The sequence below is a fragment of the Miniopterus schreibersii genome, assembly GCF_964146895.1.
Source record: "Miniopterus schreibersii genome assembly, chromosome: 5".
In the NCBI taxonomy this organism is placed as follows: Eukaryota; Metazoa; Chordata; class Mammalia; order Chiroptera; family Miniopteridae; genus Miniopterus; species Miniopterus schreibersii.
The window spans coordinates 40,715,078-40,742,407 of NC_138106.1; the positions used below are offsets into that span (position 1 = coordinate 40,715,078).

The 27,330-nt window shown below is 36.9% G+C and overlaps 1 protein-coding gene and 1 pseudogene across 5 annotated transcripts in view; one reads left to right on the forward strand and one right to left on the reverse strand.

Moving 5' to 3' along the window:
- The window catches only part of IL1RAP (interleukin 1 receptor accessory protein), a gene marked incomplete at its 3' end in the record, with an annotated part of 125,445 nt that overhangs the window by 79,773 nt on the left and 18,342 nt on the right, over positions 1-27,330 (forward strand). For all 4 annotated transcript variants that reach the window (XR_013998958.1, XM_081139295.1, XM_081139294.1 and 1 more), the window contains exons 4-9: positions 1,495-1,681; positions 12,163-12,328; positions 14,641-14,712; positions 16,703-16,829; positions 19,342-19,490; positions 26,847-26,996. Coding sequence is in view for 3 of the 4 variants with exons in the window: in XM_081139295.1 (XP_080995421.1) it covers positions 1,495-1,681; positions 12,163-12,328; positions 14,641-14,712; positions 16,703-16,829; positions 19,342-19,490; positions 26,847-26,996 (851 nt within the window). The remainder of the gene's footprint in view (positions 1-1,494; positions 1,682-12,162; positions 12,329-14,640; positions 14,713-16,702; positions 16,830-19,341; positions 19,491-26,846; positions 26,997-27,330) is intronic.
- LOC308557892 (histone-binding protein RBBP4 pseudogene) lies at positions 22,911-24,176 on the reverse strand (annotated as a pseudogene). Its single transcript has one exon. The product of its transcript is annotated as a histone-binding protein RBBP4 pseudogene (transcript).

The following is a 27,330-nucleotide window of genomic DNA, read 5'->3' on the forward strand; positions in this document are numbered from 1 at the left end:
AATCCCAGACCTCCTTCTGAATGCCCCACGTCACTCGTGAGTATTCCCTGTTCTCTGATGGAGCATTAGGACTATGTCTGATAAATTTAAACTCTGTGATGATTAAGTGAAGAAGGACCTCTTATCTATCACAGAAACAAATTTTGATCACTATGGCTTTGGGAGTCCCAGAAACCTCTGAAGGCACTTCTGAGGCTTTTACATGACTGTTTAATTTTATTGCAGTGGACTCTAAACTGCTGTGTGGGCTTCTGAAGAGCCTGAAATAGTCATGTGTCCATTATTTATACCCCAGTACTTTGTAGAAGAGGTTAGAAAATGTCTTAGTGGAAAGAGCTCTGGATGAGAAGACAGAAACCTAGGCTACCATCCCAGCTCTGCCACTACTTAGCTGGTGACCAAAGCCAAGTCAGTTCCTGCCTGAGAGCTTTGGAATCTATATCTGCAGGAGAACATTAGCCTACATGCTCTTTGAGCTCCTTTCTATCTTTGACAATTGTTAATCCATTAACATTCCCACATGGATATTAGCAAAGACCTGGGAAGGGGTCATCGATAGCTTTATGAGTGACCTTGGTCTCTACTATACATTCTAGTGCTTCATGCTCTTGTTTGAACTATGATAAACTAAGAGGAACATAACAGCAAATGAACACAAGGAAATGCTCAAGGTGCTCAGAGAATTAGAGACCTAATTTGGGGTGCATGAAGGATTGCATGTAAGACCTTGTGAAAAGTGAGGTAAGAAGTGTGAGAAGAAGAGTCCTCCAGACGGACAAAACAACCTGTGCAAACATTAAAAACAAGTTTTACATGTTTGTTAGATTTTTCCTTCATGCTTGATTTTTTCATAGGTATGTACAATAGCTTTGACTGGTTGTACCATAATTTTCATTACAATCTTCTTTTTTGTAGATTTTAAAATTTATTCCAGTGTTTTCTTTGCTGATATAGCACTGGATGGACGTTTTTGATCATGTGCTCTCCCTATTACCAATTTTCCATAATCCTATCATGTGAAAAATTTTCCAGAAATAAGATTACTAGGGCAAAGTTAAGGCATTTTTTAATGGTTTTAGAAACCATTTATTTTCTAAAGGTTGTTTATACCATTATTAGCCATGAGTTAATATGGGATACTCACCTTTGCCTTACCAGCACTGAATATTATTGAGAATGTTTTAAGGTAAAATTAAGTATACATATACATGCATACATGCACACATATATACACACAACACATATACATTTTTAGGAGCATATCTAAAAATATAAGTATTTTAGTATATCAATAGTAATTAATTGTGTCTGTTTTTATTCTGTGATATCAATTGATATAGGAAACACCTCCATAACATATTTAATTTTTACTTGAACTTGTACATATAAAGTCTTCATACATAGCATTACTTCAATTAGCTTATTTTAATGTATTTACTGCATTAAAACAAATGCAAATGAGTCTGCCCATTCATTGCATATTTCTCTTTTCAGGAACACCACATATTGCAGCAAAGTTGCATTTCCTCTGGAAGTTGTCCAAAAAGATAGCTGCTTCAATTCTACCATGAAAGTCCCAGTGCATAAACTATATATAGAATATGGTGTTCAGAAGATCACTTGTCCGAATACAGATGGATATTTTCCTTCCAGTGTCAAACCATCCGTCACTTGGTATATGGTAAGCAAATTGGATGACATTTTACCCTCTCTAAATGACAATAATTACTTGTTGAGTTAATGTAGAAACTGAGATTTTTCTAATCAGATTTTTAATATCTTATTTAGTGACTATACAAATCTTTTACTGCTTTCTCACCTTGTAACATTTTAAAAGAAGTGCTGGAGAACACATTGCCTCAACCCATCATTTCTTAAAGTGTATGCACTGAACTACTGAAACTACCTTATTTCTATTAACTCCCTATGAAATACAATTTGAGAGGTGTTGCCCACTTCCACTCTCTGCTCAGTGAAATCAGAAGCTGCTAATTCATCTGGTGAATTCAACTCCTTGACTAGTCAGTACTGTAATTTATTACTTGTATGTATTTTCATGTTTGCCCTCATTCGTAGACACAGTCCATCTGTGGTCTCTTTGATTAAACACTTTCCAAAATCCCATCCCAGGGCTTTGGTAAGTGTTTAATCAAAGATGATAGTGATAGTGTTGGAAGGTGACACATAGGACAGCAGCATAGTTTTTTAATCTCTCCAAATATCCACATAAGCCAAAGCCAAAAACTCCAGGACAACATTTAAAACAAAACTCAGTGTTATCCACAACAATCACTTTCAATAAAGCAAGTAAGTCAAACCACCAACATGGCCCATATAAAATCGGTGTCTACGGGGAAAAGGAGTAGATGGACGTAATGTGGTATCTGGCAGACTAGGGAAGAGAACTGCTCAAAAGCCAATGGGTGCTCACTGGGAAGACTGGTGAACCAATTTAAGAACAGCAGTCGCAAATGGGAAGGTGAGCCCAAGATGCCTAAAGTGAGAAATTCTGAAGGGTTTGGAGTTGTCCTAGTGCCTTGAAACTCAAACACCGCCACCCACGGGAGGAGAAGTGGCTGGGAGTGGAATCAAAAGGAGACAAATCAGGATACCAGGTGGGGCCAAAGTGAGTTTACAGGTGTGAGTATGAAAAAACACAGCGTATTCCTGTATTATTATTTATAGATTATTGTGTTATTTTTCCATACAAACAACTGTAAACCCACCTTTATCCAACTCTGCAGTGAGGGGGAGGGAGAGGATTGGAGTAGGACAGAGTCAGGAAATCTCAAGACCACACTTTTGAAGAGGAATCTCTGCGAAGTAAGAAAATCTTGCCAGATTATAAAACTCAGAAAAAACAAACAACTAGTTTCACATAAAAATGAGTAGCCAAAAGAATCAAGGTAAAACCCCCATTCAGAATTATAAGAAAAGGGAGACTAAGAAGCAGAATAACATTCTACAGAAAAAAAAGCACAGCAGAGGACATACTGTAACCCACTCTTACAAAAATGAGCTAAAAAATATGAACAAATGATGCAAAATCAAAAAGAATAACATAAATTAGAGTTACAAAAGTCCAGAAATTATAAAACTCAGTAAGAACTTAGAAGAGAGCCATTTTAGAAATGCAGCTAAACTAAGAGGAACATAACAGCAAATAAACACAATAGGTAATGCTTTAACATTAACAGGGGGAAGTGAGAAAAATATTTTAATCTATATTCAATGATGAGTAAAAATAAGAGGGGTAGAATGTATATACTTAAATCATGTAAAACAGATTTTAAGACAATGAGTATTATTAGAGATAAAGAGGACTTTTCAGAATAATAAAGGATCAACTCATCAGGAAGGCATAAATTAGAAAATTATGTGTCTAATAGTGTTTCAAAATGCATGAAGCAAAAGTTGACAGAAGTAAAGGACAAAATAGACAATTCCATAATCACAGTTGAAAATTTTAGCATCTGTCTCTACCTGTTTGAGTCATTGATGAAATGACTTAGGAGCCAACTTTAAGAGTTTTCCATTGGCCAAAATGGAACAATTTGCTTTCAATAAGGATATTAATTATAATGGGTCAAATCCCATTAATTAAATTTAAATCTATAAGTTCATAATGCTATTTTAAAATATTTAATTGCTGCCCGGCCAGGCGTGGCTCAGGATCCAGGCGATTGGGGTTCGATTCCCGGTCAGGGCACATGCCCGGGTTGCGGGCTCAATCCCCAGTCGAGGGCATGCAGGAGGCAGCCGATCAATGACTCTCTCATCATTGATGTTTCTATCTCTCTCTCCCCTCTCCTTTCCTCTCTCTGAAATCAATAAAGATATATTAAAAAATATATATTTAATTGCTTACATTTGGGTGATGATAGGAAATCAATTTGTTATCTTGAAAACTGGTAAATAAAGGGGGGAAAAATAAGTATTTATTCTGCCTTTCCTGTAAGAAATGTACACCAATTTATGAAATGGTGCAGAGAAATATGTTTGATAAAAATGTATAAAAACTTGTAACCCCCAATGATTAAATTAATAAATCTATGCATTAAGCATCAGTGACAGCTACCATCACAAGAATAGTAACAGTCAGACTTACTCCTTCTGATGTACAAATAATATCAATTATATTTGTGCCAAGTGGATTAAGCTTGTGGATACTGCTGCTGTTTAGCAGGAAATGTAGAGAACAGAGGAATGTATTGATCTATACCACAAGTTTGTAGTCAGTAAAATCCAAACTGTGGAAAACTATATGCCAAATGCCTTGGGCCATTCAACAGAGAAATTATAAGAAAAATAAAGGCATGATGTAGGAATGTATTAATTAAAAGAAACATATAAGACAAATTTAAAAATAGATGTGTTTATAGTGCCTAAGGATGTACATATAGTTGGTAAAAATTATAAATGAAAACAAGGAAGTTATTTTACTATGAATGCATAGTGGCTACTTTGGCGGGTAGTAAAAGAGCTGGGATTGACATAGGGCATGTGGAAGGTGACTGCAACGTTCTATTCCTGGACCTGAGTGGTGGTAACAAAGGCTTTGCTTTGTAATAATTCATTAAGTCATACAAATGTTTCAAGTGTTTTTTTATATATTGCATTTTATAATAAAATGATTAAGAAAAAAGGGAGGGAGGCAAGTAAGGAAGGAAAGAAAATTAGAGAGACCTAACATCAATAGCAAAGTAAGAACTTTGATCATGTTTTGTTGAAACAAACAATAAAACAAGTTATGAGAAAAGCAGGGAAATCTGAACAGAATATTAATATCAATTCATTATTATTGCTGTCTTAAATTGTAATAACAGCACTATAGTTATACTTGCAGAGGGGTTTTGTTATTTAGATATGCACAGAAATATTTACAAATGAAATTACACAATGTCTGTGATATGTTTCAAAATAATCTAGGGCTGCAGTGAGTAGGTATAGATGAAATAAGACAGCCTAAATTGGTACTTTTGAGACTAGGTATGGGTACAGGGTATCATTGTATATTCTCTCCATGATTGTAATTTTCATAGTAAAAAGCATAGGAAATGACTTTAAGAGTAATATTAACAGTTTTACATCATTACGTATAATATACCTTCTAGTTTAAAAAAAAATGTGTTCATCTAGTTATCAAGGTCTCTTATCTGTATTCACTTTTTCTATACTTTGTATACTCAATGGGTCTGAAAAAAATTAATTTTATTTTCTTACCTATTCTATAATTTTCTCCCCTTCTTTGTTTTTCATGCATTACCCCTCCCTGGAATGTCCTCTTTTCTTCCTTTGGTACAGAAAATTCTATTGCCTCATGAAATGTTTCACGTTCTCTCCAGCTGAAAATAGTGTTTCCCTCATATAATCCCACAGCTATTGATTTATGCTTTTTCGTGTCACTCCTCACTTTATTGTTTCATAATCATTCACTCATGTAGGCATTCAACCCATATATGTTATAGATCAACTGTATACCATATTAGGGGTCTGGGGGAACACAGCAAGGAATGAGATATGTGTCCTGCCCTACATATTTCCAAAGGATCTTACAATGTAATTGGTAAGTTTATAAAGAAGAAGAATTCCTATTCTTATTGAAAAGTAGAATTCTGAGTTCCACAAGAGTGCCAAAGAGAATTTATTGTTGGTTTTAAGAATAGGGAAACATATATACATGCATCTACTCTATGAAATTGACTATTTCTTGAGGGCAAAATTATGCCATACCCATCTCTGTATTTCCAACGATAGAGCTAACATTTATTGAGCACAGGAATTCTTCCAGATGCTTTAATTCTTTAACTTAATTCTCTCCACATGAGGTAAATTATCTTGTGTTCTCCATTTTATAGTTAAGAAAACTGAAGGGCAGAGCAATTGAGAGATGTGCCCAAGGTCCCAGAGTTAGGAGTCACGATTCAACCCTATGCAATCTGTATCCAGTCCATACTTTTACATCGCGATATATCATTTACTCAAAAGCAATCTAGCCGATAATGGGAGAATCTGGAATTTCAGGCCAGTTCTGTTTGGTTTCAAGCCTATACTCTCCAGAAATGAGACCAAGAGGGTGATCTAGTCTTTACCTCTGGAGCTTAGGACACTTTGAAGGGTGGGGTAGTCTTTGAACACAGGTTGGGCTGTAGACTGAACTGTGGAACTTAAGGAAGCCTGTGGATAGAGGGCCCTGGGAAATCAGAGGGGCCTCAGAAAGAGTGAGATGGGAGGGAACAGAAAATCAAAATTGTTTGTCCTGGAACTGCAAGGGAATGGGGCAGGATTGCATTTTCCTCCTTGGCTTGTCTTCTCTTTCCTCCTCTCATTTGCATGGCAGGGCCCAGAATTCATAACACTCTAATTCAACAGTGCTGTGAGTTAAATTGATGTTCAGTAAATGTTTGTTGAATGAGCCAGGTTTTGTAACAAGCCTGGAGAGCAAACCATGGATTGTGATTTACTGAATTCCAAATAGCCACCTTATGAAAGAACACCCCATGTGTATAAATTGGAGGCTGCTTATTTATTCACATAGGGACTGTGGGGATACATAGAAGTAAAGACACAGCTGAGATCTTGTTGTTGTTTTTACTATTAGTATAAGATTTTTTCGAAGACCTGAGCTTTAAATTATGGCCAGCCATCCCAGCTTTCATGTTACTGGATTATTTATCTTCCTCATCATTGTAGATGGGTGTTTGACATCCCCCCCCCCCCCGAGATACTTACAAAAACAGGAAATTTTCCTTTTTTTTTACTGAGGATCAGAGGAGCCATTTTATTGGGTGTTTTGAATATTACTTATACTAGCTGCTGAAATACTCAAACTCTATCTAGAAGAATGGATATCATTCTGGAGATCAGTCTGCAGAAAGCTGGTTGTCCTTGTACTTAGTATAATCATTAAACTTGGTACATTACCTCCACCTCTCGTTTTCAGTGAGAAGTTAATCAGAATTGGTCAGATACTGTTTATAAATCTCTCTCAGAAAATAGGAAAACCTTTGCTTTTTCTGACAAAGTGCCACTAGGAAAGCACATTTCTGACCGAGTGCCAGGCTTGGCCTTTTCACTGGCATAGCATATAGTGTAGAGAAGGTAGCCCAAGGTCTGCATAATAGACTGTATTGTTAGTGCTTGTATCAGTTTGATCTGAAAACTTAGTGTGGTTGGTCCTTTATCTCTTTCCTTTCCCTACAGTTTCCCTATCATGATTTTTAATCATTGGTATGAAGGAAATTTTCTTTCATACTATACACGTTTAATTCCACATATACATATATACACACAGCATTTTACATATAGTTTCAGGGCTTCTGAGGACCCGAGACTCATCCTCTAAACTTAAACCCAGTTCAAATACCTGTGAAGCCTTGAGGCTGCATTAGACTGAATGAGTCACCCTCTTTCTATTTTGATAGCACTTACTTTATATCTCGTTTTTGTTACTATAATGACTGCACTTCCCTCTTCTGTACTAGATAGCAACTTCTCTCTTTCTTTCCCTTGAGTACCAAGCACACAGCACAGAACTGAGCCAATAGACTTTGTATTTAGGAATTGATTAAATAATTGAACGAATTGGATTGGACTGGAAAAGTCCGTGGGAGTATGGGCCATTTCTGTATTTAATGGCTACTCTATGCCCAGCTCCTAACACAGTGCCTGCCACGTAGAAGGGATTTTGTAAATATTAGTTGCTTCAACATTGGAATGGCTTTAGTTTTGTTCGTTGAAAGTGACAGGTGTAGAGAGCTCTTATGAGACTTTGTAAACAAGTATGATGTATTTTATACCAACTTAATCTTTAGTGAAAAAATGTGAGTAGATATCCCTAACTATTCTAACCTTATACTCAGTTAAACTCTTTGTACCCTTGTTGCCACTTTCCCCATCCATCTCGTAACTCACCCATTAACACATCTTATATTTTATGTAGTCATCTTATCATACAGCGTGAGCTCTCAACTCCATGTCTTCTGTCTTTGCTTCTCTCATTCATAATTTTGATCATGCAACACAAACGTACTGAGCATTTACCATGTGCCAAGTATTTGGCAAACTGCGAGCCATGAAGTCCAGTACTCATTCCCTCCCCTCTTGCCCCCATCGGAGTAAGTTTTCTAGAGGAAGAGACAAACATGAAAAGAGATGATCATAATGCAGGTAGTCAAGTAAAGCACAGCATAGGAAATATAGTCAATAATATTGTAATAACTATGTATGATGCCAGGTGGATACCAGAAATATCAGGGGGAACCCTTCGTAAAGTTTGGGTATATGATTGTCTAACCACTATGCTGTACGCCTGAAACTAATACAAATAGTATTTAATGGAAATCATAATTGAAAAAGATTTTTAAAAGAAAAATGTAATGAAAAGGTAGTTAAGTAATGGCACAGAGGGCGGAATGCTATGAGGGTTCAGGGAAGTTATTCACAACTTTCTCCTGTGCCTGGAGTGCGGCTCGCCCTGTCTCCCCTCCTAGTCAATAGCTGTTAATATTCTACTTATCCTCTAAGATAGAGCTCAGACTTTTCCTGTCCATGAAGCTTTTCTGAATGTTTTCTGTTTGATCTTCCCCCACTCCCCGATCCTAATATGCCTTTCATAGTATTTGTTGCAATTCTCCATGAGACTGTATATAACTATAGGTTAGGAATTGTGTCCTTTCCATTTTTTGTGCCCTCGCATAGTTCTTGAATGGTGTGTTCAATGGGCGTAATTGTGCTTAGTCAAGACCCCCCCCCCACACACACACCCACCTCCCCACATGATGTATTTCCTCTTGCTCTTTACCTGTACGTCCTGGTAGGTTGCCATGACTACCATTATGAGGTTGAAAAGTTGCTCTCCTGTCTAACTTCTCTCCTTTGAATTCAGAATGAGGAACTGATGAATCAACTAAACGGATGATTTGTCTTCTAGTCAGACAAGTATTTGCTTCATAGTGGAAATCCACTTACTGTTAACCTATTTCTTGCATTTGGAAACACGTTTTTTTATTCTTTGGGTATCTAGATCTTTGTTCCTATGATTTTTTCTCTCTCTAGGTTCCAAATAAATGATTTTGAAATTATAAGAAAATTTTCAGGCTTTATTTTCAGGAACAGTTTATTATTTTAAAAATATTCTGTGTGTCTCAGGTGTATGTGTCGGAGAGTCTAGAGATGTATCTGCTTATAAGAAAAAGAGAGAGCTCATCACACATTGCAGGCCAAAGTTAGTGGTTCAACAATGGCCTGAAGGCACCCCCACCACAGACACGCATACTTAGAGTGTAAAATAGTTCCTTCATTTCCTCTTCTTGCATGCTATATAGGTGTAGTAGCTTTGAAATGGATTTTTTTTTCTCTTTTGGTTATCCTAGCTAAGGGGGATAAATATTTGGTGACAAAAGGCGATTTGAATCTGGGTGGTGGACACACAGTGCAATTACAGATCATGTATCATCTAAATGTGCACCTGAAACCTACATGATACTATTAATCAACATCACCCCAATAAATTTAATAATAAATAAATAAAAATAAAACACTAGTTAACAACAATCTTTAATGGTCAGCCTTTTCTTAACAGCAGATTAAACCACAAACTTTACCAGTGCTTTTGTGAAATGTTCCTCAATTTGAAATAGTTTTCTAAACGAAGCAGCTCAGTGAGAACCCTGTCCCTGGCCTACAGTTTTATCCAACTTTATGGAAAGAAGACGAAATCCCAAGGGAAAGCAGACTTACACCACCGACACACATGCCCTATGAATAACTAAGCATATCCAAACCAAATTTCAAATTCTCCCTCATGCGTTTGGAATAAGATCAAGAGAAAGGGGAGTCAGGAAGAAATCAACACACACTTATTTTTGTACCATTTTTCTTGCTATTAAAATGTGTCTAATTTCATTTTTCTGTTAATGAAAAGCACATGAGGGTTGACCATAATGTTTTGTTCTGTGCTGTGTTCTCAGTGCCTAGAACATAGTTTATTGATTAATAATCAAGGGTGAATGAATGAATGATTGAAAGTGTTTTGAGTTTGAGTCAGAAGCACTCTTTATATTTGTTGTACCTATTATGAATCCTAAAATGATGTGTTTTCAATATTTTTACATTAATGATACTTGGAAAGTAAAAAAAAAAAAAAAAAAAAAAGTGTGTTTCAGTAAATTCTTAGGAAGTGCTGTTGACAAGTTCAGTGCTAATAGCTAACTTCTTATCCTGACAAGTATGCTTTTTCAGTTTACCACTAATTGCAGGAATCAGCCTCAGGTAACTGATAGAACCACATCACACTGTTAACACTGAAGCTGGCCTCAGGTATGGCACATGTGCAAAACCATGGTGTGGAGAAGGAGACAGTGTCAGTTGGGATTAAAACCTAGGGCCTCAAAACAGCTACATCTAGGTTCCAAATTCCAGCTCTTGCACTGCCTGGCTCTTTGACATCAGCACATATTTAACCTTTCTAGGCCTTTGTATCCTAATCTATAAAATGGGCATAGAGCATTCCAGACTTTCTAAGTTTGGAAGGAGGATCAGATAAGATAATGTGGTATGGGGAAGGTATGTCTCAGTCTAATTTTTTCAGCTTCAGCTAACTGCTGAGCAGAGGTCTTTATTCTTAGGTAAGAAGTTAGTTAAAGACCTCTTTCAGCTACCTGGAAAGCTGAGTTTTAGCTTTGCACTGTCATCTGGAATATCTCTTCATTTGTTCATCTCATTTTTTCCCCCACTTGTAAAACTGGAGCATATTTAGTTTGATCTGTCTACTTAACAGGGACTTAAGAATAGCTAAGCTAACACATGAGAGAAGAAAATAGCTTTGAACTGTTTAAATACAAGGTGTCACAAAACTCAAGTAGAGTTCTACAGATAGTCTAAACTCAAACCAAATCTGACATAAATTCATTATGAGTACAGGCCTTTGCGGCCTTATACTTTGTGATAACCTAAGAGTACTGAAATCTTTGGCTGATGTGACAAGTGTCTAGAAGCACTTTTACCAAAACAGGATAAATCGTATTTAGAAAATAACTGAGCATTATCATCTCCATGAATCAACTGTTTAGTGCTATTCTAAAAGACATATTTCCTGTTACAAAGGATTACAAAATGTGCCACTTAGTGTAACTGTCATATTTCAAAACACATACTCCAGGAATTGAAGTAAGAAAACCTTAAGTATACGAGAATTAAAGTTAAATATGGGAATACAGGAACTTGAAAGTACAAGCCAGTAATAGACTCACAGAATTTTAAACATCTAAGGGAACTTAGAGATACCTAATCCTTTTTGTCATAGATGAATTATTGATTTTTACAAGAAAAACAAGCACACCATTTTTCTAAAAGTAAATGTTTAAATATGTTTGGTCACAGATGATTGTATCATCTTTTGCTTTAAAACAAAAAATATTTAACAATATAACCAGTCAGTAAGACTGAGAGATTCAAACAGTATTCCAGTTATACTGAATGAGATATTTCAATCACAAAAATTTTAAAACATTAAAATGTGAGTTGGAGCAGAAATAAACTCAACTCTTGGTAAGCCTCATAATTTTTTTTTTTAATTTTTAGATTCTGGAGTCTGTAATATCCAATTTTAACACATAGGGTAAAGAGAAGAAAAATGCCAAAATGTTTGTACGTGACTGATATAGTGATTCAACAGAGTGATCAAGAATGCCAAAATCAGACATCTAAACTGAGGCTTAGTTTGTCAATCAGAGTGACTGGATTTTTGAATTTATAATAAACAGTGAAGAAATGTAGAAAAATGAAAAGTAATTGTGTGGTTTTTTTAAATAGCAGAGCAAGCAGTTGTTTAAGTTGCCTTAGTTGTTTTTTCAATACTTCAACCTTGTTTCACTGTTAACATGCGTTTCCTAGGATTCGAATACTGGATCCTGAGATAGGAAGTTGGTGCTCTTAAATTTATATCTCAATTCAGAACTTTAATTTCTTTTGCAGAAGAGATAATGGAAGTCATTGTGTTCACTCTTTGCAAAAATATCATCAGATACTCAAGCAAAATAGTTTTATAAAAGTTGCAGCCAGCATAGAGATTTGTATGTTTTATACAAAATTAGATGTGTGCATGCACTTGTATATTTTCTGTATCTAAATAGAAAACATATTTTCTTTTACTCCTTTTAGGGCTGTCAAAAAATACAGGACTTTAGTAATGTGGTGCCTGAGGGAATAAACTTGAGTTTCCTCATAGCCTTGGTTTCTAATAATGGAGATTACACGTGCGTTGTTACATACCCAGAAAATGGGCGTACATTTCATCTCACCAGGACTCTGACTGTAAAGGTGGTAGGTAAGCATGATTTGTATTATGTGCACATGGTAAAAATGCAATAATCTTGTTTTGTCTGTTAATAGTTTATTACAAACAAGTGTGTAAAATCTGTAAGAAAAAAGGCCTATGTTTTCTGTTTATTGCACTATCCTCAGAGCCTCCAGCATTTCCATGTGCGTAGTGGGCATTCAGTAACTATTAGTCAGTTGCATGAATGTGTGAGTAAGAGAAGCAAAGGCAGTTTGAGCAGTAAAAGAAGTGCCAGGCAGATCTGTGTTCAAATTATACTACCGCTATTCATGAGCAACATGATTTTGGTCAAAGACTCAGTCTCCTTATCTGTCTGTACTCTGAGACTTAGACTACCTAACATCCAGGAGAGCTGAGAATATTAGAAATAATGTTCATATTATGCTAATGTAGTTCCAGGTAAGCAGTAGAGACTCAATGAATAGTAGTTAATATTATTGTCCAAAATGTGTTTTAATTGAATTACGTGAACTATGTATTTCTATGTACTGCTATTGTAGTTAATGCTCAAAGTTTTGCTGGAAGTGTTCAACCACTGGTTTGCATTGAGGGAAAAGGGGATGAGAAACTGGGGAAGTAGAAAGGACCATGTCTAGACAGATTCAACAGAGTCCTATGAAACCCACAACCAAGAGAACCAGTGTCAGGAATGTGGTATTTGGAGGAGAACTCTAAGTACCACTGTGCCCAGTGTGTTAAAATAAGAGCATAGCAGAATGAGATGTTGTCAGACCCCATCTTTTTTTATCTCTCTTTTTCAAGAAAAAGGCAATTTATTATCATCTTTAAAAAATATCTGTAAGTCATTGATATAAAGTAGTTGCACAATTTTTTTAAATTGAAATTTCATATTTTAATGGATGGAAAGATTGAGGCCCAACAACAGAAAGTAACCTGTTTAGTTAGAGACATTCAATGCCTTAGTAGAAGTTATTCTAAATCCCAGGTTTCTGACTTTTTGTTCAAAGCTTTTTCTACCAGTCTGACACCAGATTCAGCATATGTATTTCTTCAAAAAAGGCTTCAACATAGTGCAAATAAAATTCAAAGCAAACACTCTTGTAATCACTTTTCCTCTTTTTCTGCTTACTTCCTGAATGGTACTGAGTTAGGGACTAATTCAGAAGAAAAATCAGACTAAATTTAGAACCTAACATGGACTTTAAACGTCAAATGAATAGCCTGGCCGGGTGTGGCTCAGTGGTCGAGCATCCAACTAGGATCCTGGAGATCAAGGTTCAATTCCCAGTCAGGGCACATGCCTGGGTTGTGGGCTCGATCCCCAGTTGGGGGGTGTGCAGGAGGCAGCCGATCAATGACGACTCTCTCATCACTAATGTTTCTGTCTCTCTCTCTCCCTCTTCCTTCCTCTCTCTGAAATCAATAAAGATATATTAAAAAAAAGTCAAATGAATAATATAATCTTATAGTCATCTTGGCAGTTGTTCCTAATATATATATATTTACATTCAGTGGGTGCTTTAATATGCATCACTTAATTTAATCAATGGGGGGAAGGGAGACATCTATAATACTTTCAACAATAAAGATAAATTTTAAAAAATAATTCTTATAATGAAATCTGTGAGATTAATTTAATTACTCTCATTTTAGAGTTGAAGAAAATTAGCTTTTCAAAGATTTAGTAAAAATAAGCCATATGGTTAATATATGGCCAAGTTGGGAGTAGAATACCTGGTCATTAAATCATTGAAGCCCCTACTCTTAAATAATACAATATAAAGCTTCTTTAGGATATTTTTCATTCAATTTAGGAACACAGAATGTTACAAAGAGCATTAATCCTATGAATGAACCTCCAACTGATTACTAGACATCAGGTACAACTAGGTGCTGGACTAACAATTGTGATTTTGAATTTTCCGTTTACTTATTCATTCATTTAATTCTTATTTGACTAGGTCTTATACTTGACACTCTGGGAATGTTGAAGAGAAATATGTAGAAAAGAAACAACTGAGCAAGGCAGGAGGGCAATTAATTATGATACAGTATAAAAAGGTTTTCTTATATAAGCTTTGGAAAGTGAAAATACGGGTTAAACATTCTATTCTGAAATTCAGTGGATAATGAACATATTATGTTTGTCTCTTTGCTTGCTTTATATGACTGAAATGTTATAATTGATTATATATTAGACTGTGGGCCTCTTCGAGAACTGACAAACTATGCCAGGAAGTTGGGCAAGGCTTCACAAAAGGAGATTTTTGAAATGGGTTAAAAGAGATAAAGAATCCATGACTTAACATCATCTCCCTTTCTTCTTTACTATCTCACAGGCTCTCCAAAATATGCATTGCCTCCGCAGATCCATTCACCCAATGATCTTGTGGTCTATGAAAAAGAACCAGGTAATTATAGCTGTGCCTCTGATTCTCTTAATTATAAGGAATAGAATGCCACAGAAGTTAACACAAGAGAATAGAGGGCTATTGTAAAAAAACCCACATGAATTGAAACTGATGTTGTCAGAAACCAAGACAACTCTGGGCTTTAGCTACCTCCTGGATCTTATGAGGAGCTTAGGGATTCTCTGCTTCTCTCTCAGCATCTGCTGCTCCCTTCTTCCTCTGTGGGCTGGTTTCCTCTCCTGACCATTGATTTCACTTTGATGCAAACTGTAGCCTACACAGGGGTCTGTTTTGTCAAGCCTGTGACATGAGCACAAGGCATCCTTCAAGCTTCTGTTCCACTACAGAGGGGCAGGGTTGGAGCTTAGAGTCAGGACTATGAATACAATAGGTGACAACTGATACAACCAATACACCCTGATTCAGAACACCGTGAAATGTCTGCTATGGCTGCCTGGGTCTCTTTTTAGTTTTCATAATTTTTCACTCGAGGGAAAAATCACTTGTAACTGACCAAATAAGGTATAATTTATTCTTTTGACTCATAACCTCCCACAGTTAAGCTGAAGACTGTAGAAAATTTTAACATCTTCTCTATTGTGTCTTTTACAAAAAAATTCACAGCAAACCCAATAAGAGCTATGAAAGGACACTTGTTTAAAATGTACTAAAGTTAATAGAGGCAGTGATCCACAAAGGTAGAGAACAATATCCTCCAAATTAAGATAGGACTTCACATAGTGACCTGCCTTATAAAAATACAAAGAATACACTAAAGGGTCTGCCAACTCCAAGTGGACCAAATTTCCTTGAATGAGTAGTAGCTTTATATAGTAATATAAACACACTATCAGGGTAAACACCTATTAATCATCTAGATATGTTTCATCTACTTATCACATTACAGTTACAAAAGCATGCCTGAATCTGTGGTCACTTTACCTTCCTGTATATTGATATAGAAAACTGGAGGGGAAGGCATAAGAACCACGCATTGGAAGAAAGGGCGGAGTATGAGCCCTAAGGGAGACAAACCTGAGTTCAAATTAGGATGACAGTATAATTTATCATCTGAACCTGGACACCTTTTGAGAGTGAAAGCAGTCGATATTAATAACTAGGAAAGCGAGCATGAAACAGAACTGTCCTGGGCAACCTGGAATATAGAGGGTCATTCTAGGTCAAATCCCCAAATGCTACTTATTAACAATTTGATCTAAGAATGTCATTTTACATCTTTAAGCTTCAGTTCTCACATCTGTGAAACCTGAATTTAAAAAATGCCTCATAGTATTTTGTTAAAATTAAAGGAGGATATTAATACTTAAAAATATTTAACACTGTAAATGATATAAAATTTTCAGTGAGTGTGCTGTTGTTGTTATTATTGTTGTTGCTACAATTTTCTGCCTAGAAATCCCAACCTCATAGTCCATCTCTGAAGGATAATGTGGAATTTCTATGTGTACATTGTCTTCAGGCTTGCTGACTGCGCCCTGGTAACTGGAGCAGTCCCAGATGGGGCCTGTCCAGCCAGTCCTCTCCGCAATGGCACTGTCCCATTTCCTCTGGGCTGAGCACCAACAACCTAGAGAACCTTTTCTTACTCATCCTTTGTGTCTCAGGGAAATAACAAAGAAGAGTAGTCCATGGAGGGTTAGGGCTAAAACGGATGTTGTCAGAGCCTTTTTGAACAAATACTGACATTTTAAAACATACATAGATTGTATTAAAATATGACCAGTCTCGTAATTTTATATAAAGATAAAGCTGCTGTGCTTCTTTCCTTGGTTTGTCTGGTTTGCAGTGAAGTATGGTACCTTACCCTATGGCAGCCCACTAGAAAATTAGTGAGAAGTAGGATTAGTGTGAAGTAGATACCTGTAACATTGATAGCTTCTGATTAGCCACAGGGTAGAACCAATATAGCCGTGAGAAGGTTACAATTTAATGGGTTAACTTGTTTTTTTGTTTGTTCATTTGCTTTTAGGAGAGGAGCTGCTCATTCCCTGTAAAGTCTTTTTTACTTTCCTGAAGGACTCTCGCAATGAAGTTTGGTGGACCATTGATGGAAAAAAGCCAGACGACACCACTATTGACGTAACTGTTAATGAAAGGTATCATTGGTGCGACTAATCCTGTCTCTTAATCTAATGGATTCCGATGTGACCTAATCAATGAAAAGAAACATTCTAATTTTTGCCTCTCATTAACAAAAATCAGCAAGATTTTCAAGTCATTAGTGGCTGCATCCCAAATCAGGATTCCTTGACTTGCAATTGGAGGCCCAGATGCCATCTGAAGATCACACATTTATTATACCTGCTTGAAAGTAGATGGTGCATATCCTCCATGAATGAAAAGGCCGCTATGTGTGGTTATGGAGAGATAAAATCCTGTTAGTGTGGCCCTGTACTTCTCTTTCTCAAGTCTGGAGTCTGGGCCTATAAGTATTTGTGCCTCAGATAATTGTGTTCATTTTTTGTCTTGCAGTAAGCATGTATTTCTCTTTCCCCTTGTCTTTCTTAATTCACATAACATATATGTCACTTTTATAATTGATAATGATTTTTTTTTCATATTGACTAAATACATTCATGTTCTCTAGATTTTATTTTTAAAGTGGATTGGGTGGTAATATGTACCTCAATCTTAAAATAACAAGCTGGATCACTTTATTGCAAAATAAACATGACTTTTTTTTAAAGGGGGTTAGGTTGGCAAGGAGGAAAATATGGGTCTTTGAAGACAAAGGATTATTCTTCCATTAGCAAAGCATGAAACTGCAAGAGAGTAATTGTTTTACTGCAACAATGAATAAAAATTAGCAGCTGACCAACTACATGACAAAGTAGTTCTAAGACCCTAAGCCTTATTACCAATGTGTAATAAGCTACTAAAATTTCTAGAATTCAAAAGATATTTCTTTCTTAGTAGTAAACTCAGACTTTGTGCAGATATTATAAAAATTTTTTTTGCATCAGGTACTATTCCAGGTACTTAGAACCTGAGTATCTTTTATAGGAGTAGCCATGATAGAGCAGAAATTTCTATACTCTAATCTGATACATGTATTGCATGTTATGGGAAGATTGTGTTGGAGATTCCAGCAGTTTTAGGGGGTTGGGTAATGCTTCTCAGGTCTCACAGAACCTAAATAAAGATTTGAAAAATGAGTAGAAAGAAACTAGGTAAAGGAATCAGAAGAATGTTCCTGCTAAAAGGAACATGAGTGCAAAGGCCTGGAGGTGAGAGAAGCAGAACATACTTATAGGTACAGAGGGAGCTTGCTGAGACTGGAGAGTTTTCACAGAAGGAACTGATGAAGGATGTGGCTGGAGGTGCAGAGGGAGAATTATTGATCATTTCAGGAATTCTGAGGATGGTGCTCCCTATTGTCATAATGATAATGACTGAATAATAATGAAAGTCATGGTGTTCCTCCTTGCGGCTATTAAAACACACTCACGGTTTGCAGTTGAGTGGTGCCAGTTAAATTTAGGCTAAACCTGCCACAGTTTTAACTGTGTTGCTATGGCTGACAGTAAACGTTATCAGAAGGAGAACCTGGATATCAGTCAGCTGTAACAGATATATATATTTTTTTCCTTTTTGAGCAAAGTAATTCAAAGGGATTTTAAATCTTGATTTTGGAGCCAAAGCACTTGATCTCTGATTTGTTGAGATTTAAATGTTTATTTTCACAAAGTTTACTTATCTTAGAAGTTTCTTCTTTTTATGTGCTAGAATTTAACCATGAGATTTCAGCATTTTGACTGAAATAGTCTACTGGCATTCAAAATCAAAGCTTTGGGAATCCCTGAAATGCATCAACTACAGTGGTACGTTGGTTTTCAAATGTAATCCGTTCCAGAAGAACGTTCGAGTTCTGAAACGTTCGAAAACCGAGGGTTTGACAGCCGACAGCTAGGCCTCAGGATCTTGCATCCAGCGGAAGCCACGTGGCATGTTAGACTTCCAAAGTGTGTTCAAAAACCAAAGCATTTACTTCCAGGTTTATTGCATGCGTAAACCAGAATGCTCATCAACGGAGACGTTCGAAAACCGAGGCACCACTGTGTTACTGAGGGATCATAATAGCCTGTACAAATAATATGAATATTTATTAAGTATTTTTCTAATACTTACATATTAACATACTCAAACCTCAGAATTCTTGAGTAAATTAATACATGTAACACTGTGTGGGCATTGCCACTTTCCTCTTTTTCAAATGAGGATCTCAAGACATGGAAAGATCAGTTACTGTGCCGAAAGATTACAGCCAGTAAGTGACAAAGCCTGGATCAAAACCCAAATGGGTCTGGCCTCAGAGCTTTCTCTCTAAACCAATCTAGCATCCTGCCCCAGAAGTCTGAGGGAGGGCGACGTTTTGCTTTGAAGAGCGAGAGATCTATTTCTATAGTCTGATGCCAGCACTGGGATTTGATGGTAAGGAACAGTATTGGAAGCTCAAAGCTATTCTTTTGAAACCGTTGGATTACACAGCAACACCATTTATCGCCATTCTCTCTGCCCTCACCTAGGGGCTCTCTGGTTGTCTGATTCACACACAGCACCTGGCCCTTGAGTCTCAATGATGCTCTCATTTCTTTCCCCTATTTCCAGTGTGAGTCAGTCTAAATTAGAAGATGAAACAAGAACCCAGATTCTGAGCATCAAGAAGGTGTCTGCTGAAGATCTCAAGCGCAACTACGTCTGCCACGCTAGAAACGCCAAAGGGGAGGTTCAGCAGCCTGCCAAGGTGAAGCAGAAAGGTAATGGATGCACGTGCTCCGCGGCCGAACCTGCGAGGGCAGCGTAACGTGCTCACCAAGGGAAGCAGGAGAAACTGGTCCGGGCTCTGGCGCTCGCCACGCCACCTGCCACGCAGTCATGGTCAAAGCTGAATCAGGAATCTTGAGGGAAAGCCTCCATCTATGCAAATATACTCAAGATAGTTTTAGTAATTAGTGTCTAAAGGTGGCTAAAATAATCCATGATTATAATAACGGGGCATACTTTCCTATCTATATAGTTATGAAAATGAAAAAATAAAGAAAATATTTAAAGCTACCAAAGATATAATAAAACGGAGTCACATATTGTTAGTGAATTGTAAAGACCCTTTTAGGAGACATTGATGGCAGAGTTCAGGAGTCATAGAAATGATCATACCATATGACTTAATATTTCTGGAATTTTTCATGAATAAATAACAGAAAGAGAATTATGTTCCATCAATATTCTTAGCATTATCTAGAATAATGAAACATAACTAACAACCATCTAATTTATGCAAGGAAAGTGAAATATAAAATATTCTCAAAAATATAATTTTAAAATGATCGTTTTAAAACCTATGTATCAGTATTCAAGCAAGTCTATAATATACCATTAGCCACAATTGCTAAAACAAAAATTACTTAAACTATGACTTAAAATGATGTACAATGATTTCTATGTTGATATTACTATATTTTTCTACAATAAATGAAAATTATGAGGCTTTTTTGTGTGAGCTGTTGCTCCGGAAACAGACCGTGTCTAAAATTACTTTTGCTTCTCTCAGAATACTGGACAATTAATCTCTTCAAGAATGCTTTTCAATAATCTGGAGAAATATAATGATGATTTATCGCACATGCAGCTAAGTCATTCTGAATTACTTCCAATCCCTGTGTCAGATCATGCCAATAATATTTATATCAAAAGTTTTTAAAAGTTAATTCATAATTATTACATTTTTCAATGGCATTTAAACCTTTTTAAAAGCTGGTGAAAAAACAGGCTTCACCTTAACATTTTTATTACAATTTAGAAAGTAAAGAGCAAAGGCCAAAACTGTGTATGCCTCTAAGGAGTCTTAGTAGATTGGTTCTGGGGAGTTAATTGCCTCTGTTCCTCAGAAGTCAATGTAAAGGGAAAATACTCAACCACATGTTATAAAACAGTGTTTCCCAAAATTTCTTCCTCAGAACACTCCTAAGACTCTAGACACAGATGGCCTGTTGTTCAAATCCTGGTTTTTATGCAACCCAACACTGTGACCTTGGAAGAGACATTTCACCTCTCTGAGCTTCAATTTCCTTATAGGTAAAGTAGGGAAACTAATAGCACTACCTCATAAGGTTGTTTTAAAGTACTCAGCACAGTTACTGGCATATATACATCTATAGCAAATGTGTAATAAATATTAGCTCTTCCTATGATTATTTCCACAAGATTTTCATAGGTGTTATTTGACAAAGGTTTGTATGGTCAAGTCAGTACCATTAAAGTCTAGATTAACCAAAAGCAATCAAATTACTTAAGTTCAGAGCCCCTTAGCATCTTTAGCATACTAATATTTGGTCCAAATACCTGCAGGGTGTTGGAATAGAATAGGCAGGATTTTTTCAAATATATTTGACTCCAGATTCCCTAAGTATGGAACATTTTGTGGGACTTGTCTTCAGAAGCACGTGTTTTGGGAAACAATTATGGAGGCTGACATAAATTAATAACTTATTGTCAGGTGGATAAGGTCAATGCAATCAATTAAAATAATGTTGAATCTAGGAGTGATGCAGAAGTCTATCCACCAGAGCTAGCTGAGTAGCTGCTCTTCCGCAGAAGGCTGTGCTCTATCTAGATGTTTAGTATGAATGGCAACAGGAATGTGAAATGACAAGTGTATCCACTATGACAGATTTTCTGTTATTCACTGATTTTTCAAAATTATATTATGATGTCCTTTGAGGTGTTTTTATTTGTATGTATCTTATTTAGGGTTCTTTAAATTTTTTGGTTTGGTGAATTATTTTTTTTTATTTAATTTGAAAAAAATTTAGCTGTTATTTCTTTTTTTATGTATTTTAATTTATTTATTTTCCATCACCATTTATTCCCCAATACCCTCTTCCACCTCCACCCACCCCCCATCCCCACCTCTGCAATCAGGTTGGCCAGGTGGCTCAGTTCGCCGGTGCATCATCCCCTACACCAAAAAAGTTTTAGGTTTGGTTCCTGGTCAGGGCACATACCCAGGATTCAGGGTGGATCCCGGGCCAGAGTGCATAAAGGAGGCAACTGATTGATGTTTCTCTCTGACATAAATGTTTTCCTCTCTGTCTCTCTCTCTCCCCCTTCCTCTCTTCCTAAAATCAATAAACATATCCCCGGGTGAGGCTAAAAAAATCAACAAGCAATATATGTAATATTCTATTTATATTTACTTATTTATGTAGAAAAGCAATTTATTTTATTATAAGCAGTTATACAGTTAGTCATAGAGAATAACAGGCCTGCTGGTGAAACAGGTCGCGCAAAACAGAGATAGCATCAAACTAGTGGTCAAGCACTAACTCTTATGAAAACATACATCTTTACAACTTGGTGGCCCCGAGTTTTTTTAAAAAACAATTTCACAGAAAGGAAAGAAATAATATGAGAACAGCTCAAGAAAAACACTAACAAGGAAACATATAAGGGGAAAGAGGAACATGTGGTTCTGACTTAAGAACTGAGAGGAGACTGGTCTACACAGGAAAATGTGCATCCTGGAAAGTCGGGTGTGAAGATTTTAGAGTAGGAGTTTATATGACTTGAATCTACCCAAATTTCTGAATAAAAGTGAAATCTTGCAGTACTTATACTTCATGGCTCAGACACCTACCTCACTTGGCTCCATTCTTTACTTACTTCTAGCTTTTACTTAAGTGAGTCTGGAAAACAGGGATATAGCATAAGAAGAAAAATAAAATATTCCCTTTTCGGTGGCTACTTTAGATCTTTGTTACTAGAAAATTCCTAAAGAAAATTTAAATATAAGTCTGTCGCTTTTCTGAATCAAGTCCTTCAGGTTAATATTTCGAGAACACCTTTGGTTTGGCCCTGGCTGAGTAGCTCCATTGGTTAGAGCATTGGCCCCATATGCCAGGGTTGAGGGTTCGATCCCTGGTCAAGGCACATACAAGAAGCAACCAATGAGTACAAAAATAAGTGGAACAACAAATCAATGTTTCTCTCTCTCTCCTTTCCTCTCTAAAATCAATAAATAAAATTTAAAAAAAGAAAATGTCTTTGGTTTGGGCTAATACAGTAGTATTGTTGGTGGTACCTACTACAGAGGAATAGCTGAACAAAAGCAAAAGTCTGTGTGTTTCAAAACCAGTCTTTAATCTCAGGGTTGAGAGGGAAAAAAGGGGAGTCTAAAATTACAAGAACTCCAGAAGTATGTAAGACCCATATCCTGGATCCATGCTTCCTTCGGGGTCTTCATCATTATAAGAGTTCTCTGCTATTTGCTGCACTTGCATGATACTGTCTTTTGACACAGAACAGATCACCCAAGGTTGCGATTCCAGGAGACATCAGATATCTTGACAGTGTGACCACCATGAATAAACACCAACTCCAGAGGCCCATCTTCTGCATCTCCCGGGGATTGTTCCGCTCCAATTTTACTTACATCCCAGACATTCAATCTGATCAGAACCTCTGGAAGCCAAAATAGTCTCTCTGAGGAGACCACTGAACCTGGAATATTTCATCCTTATGTGATTTAAAGGAAGGCAGTTTAAATTTTAGATTTCTCAGATCCCACAAGGCAACAGTCTTATCAACTGACCCTGTGTCAAGAATGAACTCACTATGAGAATTGAAAGAAAGGCAATTCACTTCAGCAGTGTGAGCATCAACTGAGTGGCTTGGTTTGAAAGTATTGTTTGAACAAGTAAGTTTCTAATTATCAGCAACTGACCCAAACAGAGACTTCACGAAGCAGGTACCAGGAAACAACTACTGCTGTATGCCCTGTAAAGATGTTCTTCACATCTACAACTTTTCCTTCCTTTGGTTCAGAACTGAAAGGCAGATGGCGTGGTCATCTGAAGCACTAAGTAAGTGCCCACTGAGATTTGGGTTTCAAGAAAGCCCATAGCCTTCCTTCTGATGTCCATGGAGAGACATGTCTGGGTTGCACTCTCCAGAAGGATGTGGTTTAGAAGGATGTTTTTTTATATAGTCAAAAACAAAAATATCACTGGGTGGAGTCTTTGTTGCAATGATGCAAGGGTCCTGGGGCATATAACATGCCCTTTTACTTCGCCTTCATGGTCAATCTTGATTTCTATTTCTATCTTTTTCACTAACAGAGCCAAAATCTTCTAATTCTTCTTTATCACTGTTGTAGTGTGAGGCCTCAAACTGAGCACTGTTGTTAGGGAGCTGCACACTGGCTATCACAAGATGGTTTGGTTCATCCAAAGTGTGTGTCCCCAGGACAAGTCAATGAATGCTGAAATCTTTCCCTTCTGATCTGGTTATATCTGAAAGCCTCTGCACAGTTAGGCTGGGCCATTCCACACATGGGTCATCACCAAACTGTAAAGAAAAGGGGTGGTTTTTCCCCACATTTTGTACATTTCATTGATCACATGTTCTTCCACTGTGTCATCAAAGGCTATTTCCTTATTGGCCATGGCATTCAGGCAAGCCAGAGGGACCCCAGGGCCTAGTGTTGTAGGAGGGACATGGAGGCTGCATCAGAGTAAAATCTTTATGCCAAACAAAAGCATCAGACATTCCAGCTGGGCAGATAGAAACTGTGGGCTGAGGGTCACCCTGTCCCTGTAAGACAGCAAAGCTTTATATGGAAGCTTTTTTAGAACACTTTCTGCATGTGATTTAAGCCACTTACTAATTTAGAATTGTGGATTATTTATCTTAAGAGTTCATTTAGTTAAATAGCATTAGGAACTTCCTGATATCATCAAATGGCGCCACAAAATACAATCTGTAGGCATAACACATGTAATTGTATAACACAAAACACAATTAAAATGCCCCACTGGAAATAAAATAGGCAGTAATAAAATGAACATGGCAGAGGGAAATTTATGAGGGTAGTTGACCTCTTGATCATTAAGCAAGATATCTATTGACCTTTAAACTTTTTTATGTATTGATTGATTTGAGAGAAAGAGATAAACATCGATTTGTTGTTTCACTTATTTATGCATTCATTAGTTGATTCTTGTATGTGCCCTGACCTGGGATCAAACCTGCAACCTTGACATATCAGGATGATGCTCTAATCAACTGAGCTACCTGGCCAAAGCCGATATCTATTGATATTTTAAAAATCCATTTCCGGTAAGTGTGTCCACTGACCTCTTTTTCCTCCCTATTATAAAATGTGTACCCAGAGGGAGCCAAAATAACTGAGCAAATAATGAAGATGACAGTGGGAATTACCCCAGTGTGCTGTTAACGTAACATGTACTCAGAAATACCAAGGACACAGCAATTTTCATGCCAGCTACCTAAATTGAACTTAGTAAATTCTCCACAACTGCACTGGCATAGTGTCTGGCAGTTATGATGGAGTTTTCTTATCCTAAAGCACCATTATTCATGGAACAAGTACAAAGGTACTAGATAATAATTCTGTACTGCTGAATCCCTGGCTCTATCGGCAGCAGGATTAGTATCCTGAGTTTAGGATAATGAACTCAAAACTATGATTTGCCCTTTAATTAGAGAACTTCAGGCTGAACTCCAGGTTGCTTACCATTTCCCCTTAGGATAAATACACATTTTAAAGGGGAATTTTTGGGTTGTGCATATATGGACAATGGTGGAGAGAGGGACTGGAGAGGGGGATGGGACGGAGTGGAACAGGTCATTGGGGAGAAAAAGGGACATCTGTAATATTTTAAACAAAAATAAAATTTAAAAAGTAAAAAATAAAAAATAAATAAAAAGGGAATTTTTCACTACTATATGACCAATAATTGAACTTCACAGTAGTGTGCAAATATCTCTGGAATTTGGAGTCAGGTAGCCCCAGTAATTCCAGCTGTAAACAAAATTCTACTATACCTTGTCTCAGCAAACACCACTTACAATATTCAGATGCTCAAAGATTCCTAATCTCAAGAACCAACCCCACCCCCCAGCCACCTCTATCACGTTACCCTGGCTTATTTCCTTCATAGCACTAATAACAATCTAAAATTAACTGTCCTATTTATTTACTTACTTATTTTCCTGCATTGGAATATTTTACCTTAGAGGGCAGAGACCCTTTCTTTCTTATCTACCATTGTAATGCCAACAGCTCTAGCAAATAGAAGTCAACAAGGAATTGTCAAATCAACTAATACGTAAGTTGATACATTTCTGCTTCTGATCCAGTAGGTATTCTGATCCTTCTTCAAACTTTTAAGCTTCATTATCACAAGCTAATAAAGCATCCAATTGAAACTGCTGATACATAATGTAATACTAGATTTTTAAAAAATATTCCAGAAGCATACAGAGTTATATCTGGAAATGCTCATTCAAATCCTAGGTGTTCTAGGAGTAGGATGCATGAGGACATAGACTCTACCTAGAAGACTGTAAATACGTAGTTTAGTGGGAACTGAGAGTAGAAAAGGGAGCTTGTACACAAATCACAATATAAAGAATCTGCCTGCTTGCATGTTGCAAGTCAGTCCAAAGACTAGAACTATAGACCTAAGAGATAACTTTCGGAGCCACACACACTGAACATTTGGCGAATACCCTCTTTTTCTGCCCAATGAAAATAAAAATTTTGTGGCCTATTTCCAAATATAAAGGAAAGGGAATTAAATTTCTTCCATATGGCGTTGGCCAAGAGGGCAAAACTAAGTCTAATGGAAGGAAACACATTAAGATTTTGCTCCGTTTAACAGCTTCAACAATTAAAACTCTGCCAATATCATGGGCTCATCCAAGTAGTAATAAGGATTCTATCCCAAGAGAAGGGAAAACAGAAGATGGAATTACACTTTTCAAAAATATCTTGGGGGAGAGTCAGGTATCAGATTGTCAGTTGAATTAGATAACCTACATCCTTCCCAGTGCTAAGATTCTGCTTTAATTTGTGTATCGTCAGTCTATTCAAATCACGTCATAGTTAAAAATACCTTCTTTGCCAGCTACTGGAAACAAAAAGATAAATATTACACCTCTAGTGCCTGGTGCCTACCATATTATCTCTGCTCATTCACACACAAATCAGGCGCCTGGCTCAGCTGCTCGGCTTGTCCAGCTCTTCGAAGGAGGATGAGTCACTGTCATCACCATGTAGATATCAATTGTTTCCTTGTCGTTTACTCTAGTGATTCCTCCAAGATACACAGTGGAGCTGGCCTGTGGTTTCGGAGTGACGGTGCTGCTTGTGGTGATTCTCATTGTAGTGTACCATGTTTATTGGCTGGAGATGGTCCTATTTTACCGAGCTCACTTTGGAACAGATGAAACCATTTTAGGTGAGTAATGGGAGCTTGATGTAAATCTCTTTACTGTCATCTTCAGAAAACACGTTGGCTTGATAAAATCTAGATTTAATGGAACATTTAATCAGATATTTTAGTACCAAAAATGAGACTGAAATATCTCTATTAAGATATATTATTAAAATAATAGAGGTATTTTAGTCTTATTTTTGGTACTAAAAATCTTCAAACTTCAGTTTGTATTGACTCTCACACTTACAGTGTTATCTCAGTTCAGGCCAGCTGCATTTATAGTCCCCATAGCCACTTGTAGTTTGTGGCTGCTGCTCTGGACAGTGGGGGTCCACACTCTGTACTCGGGTGAGCC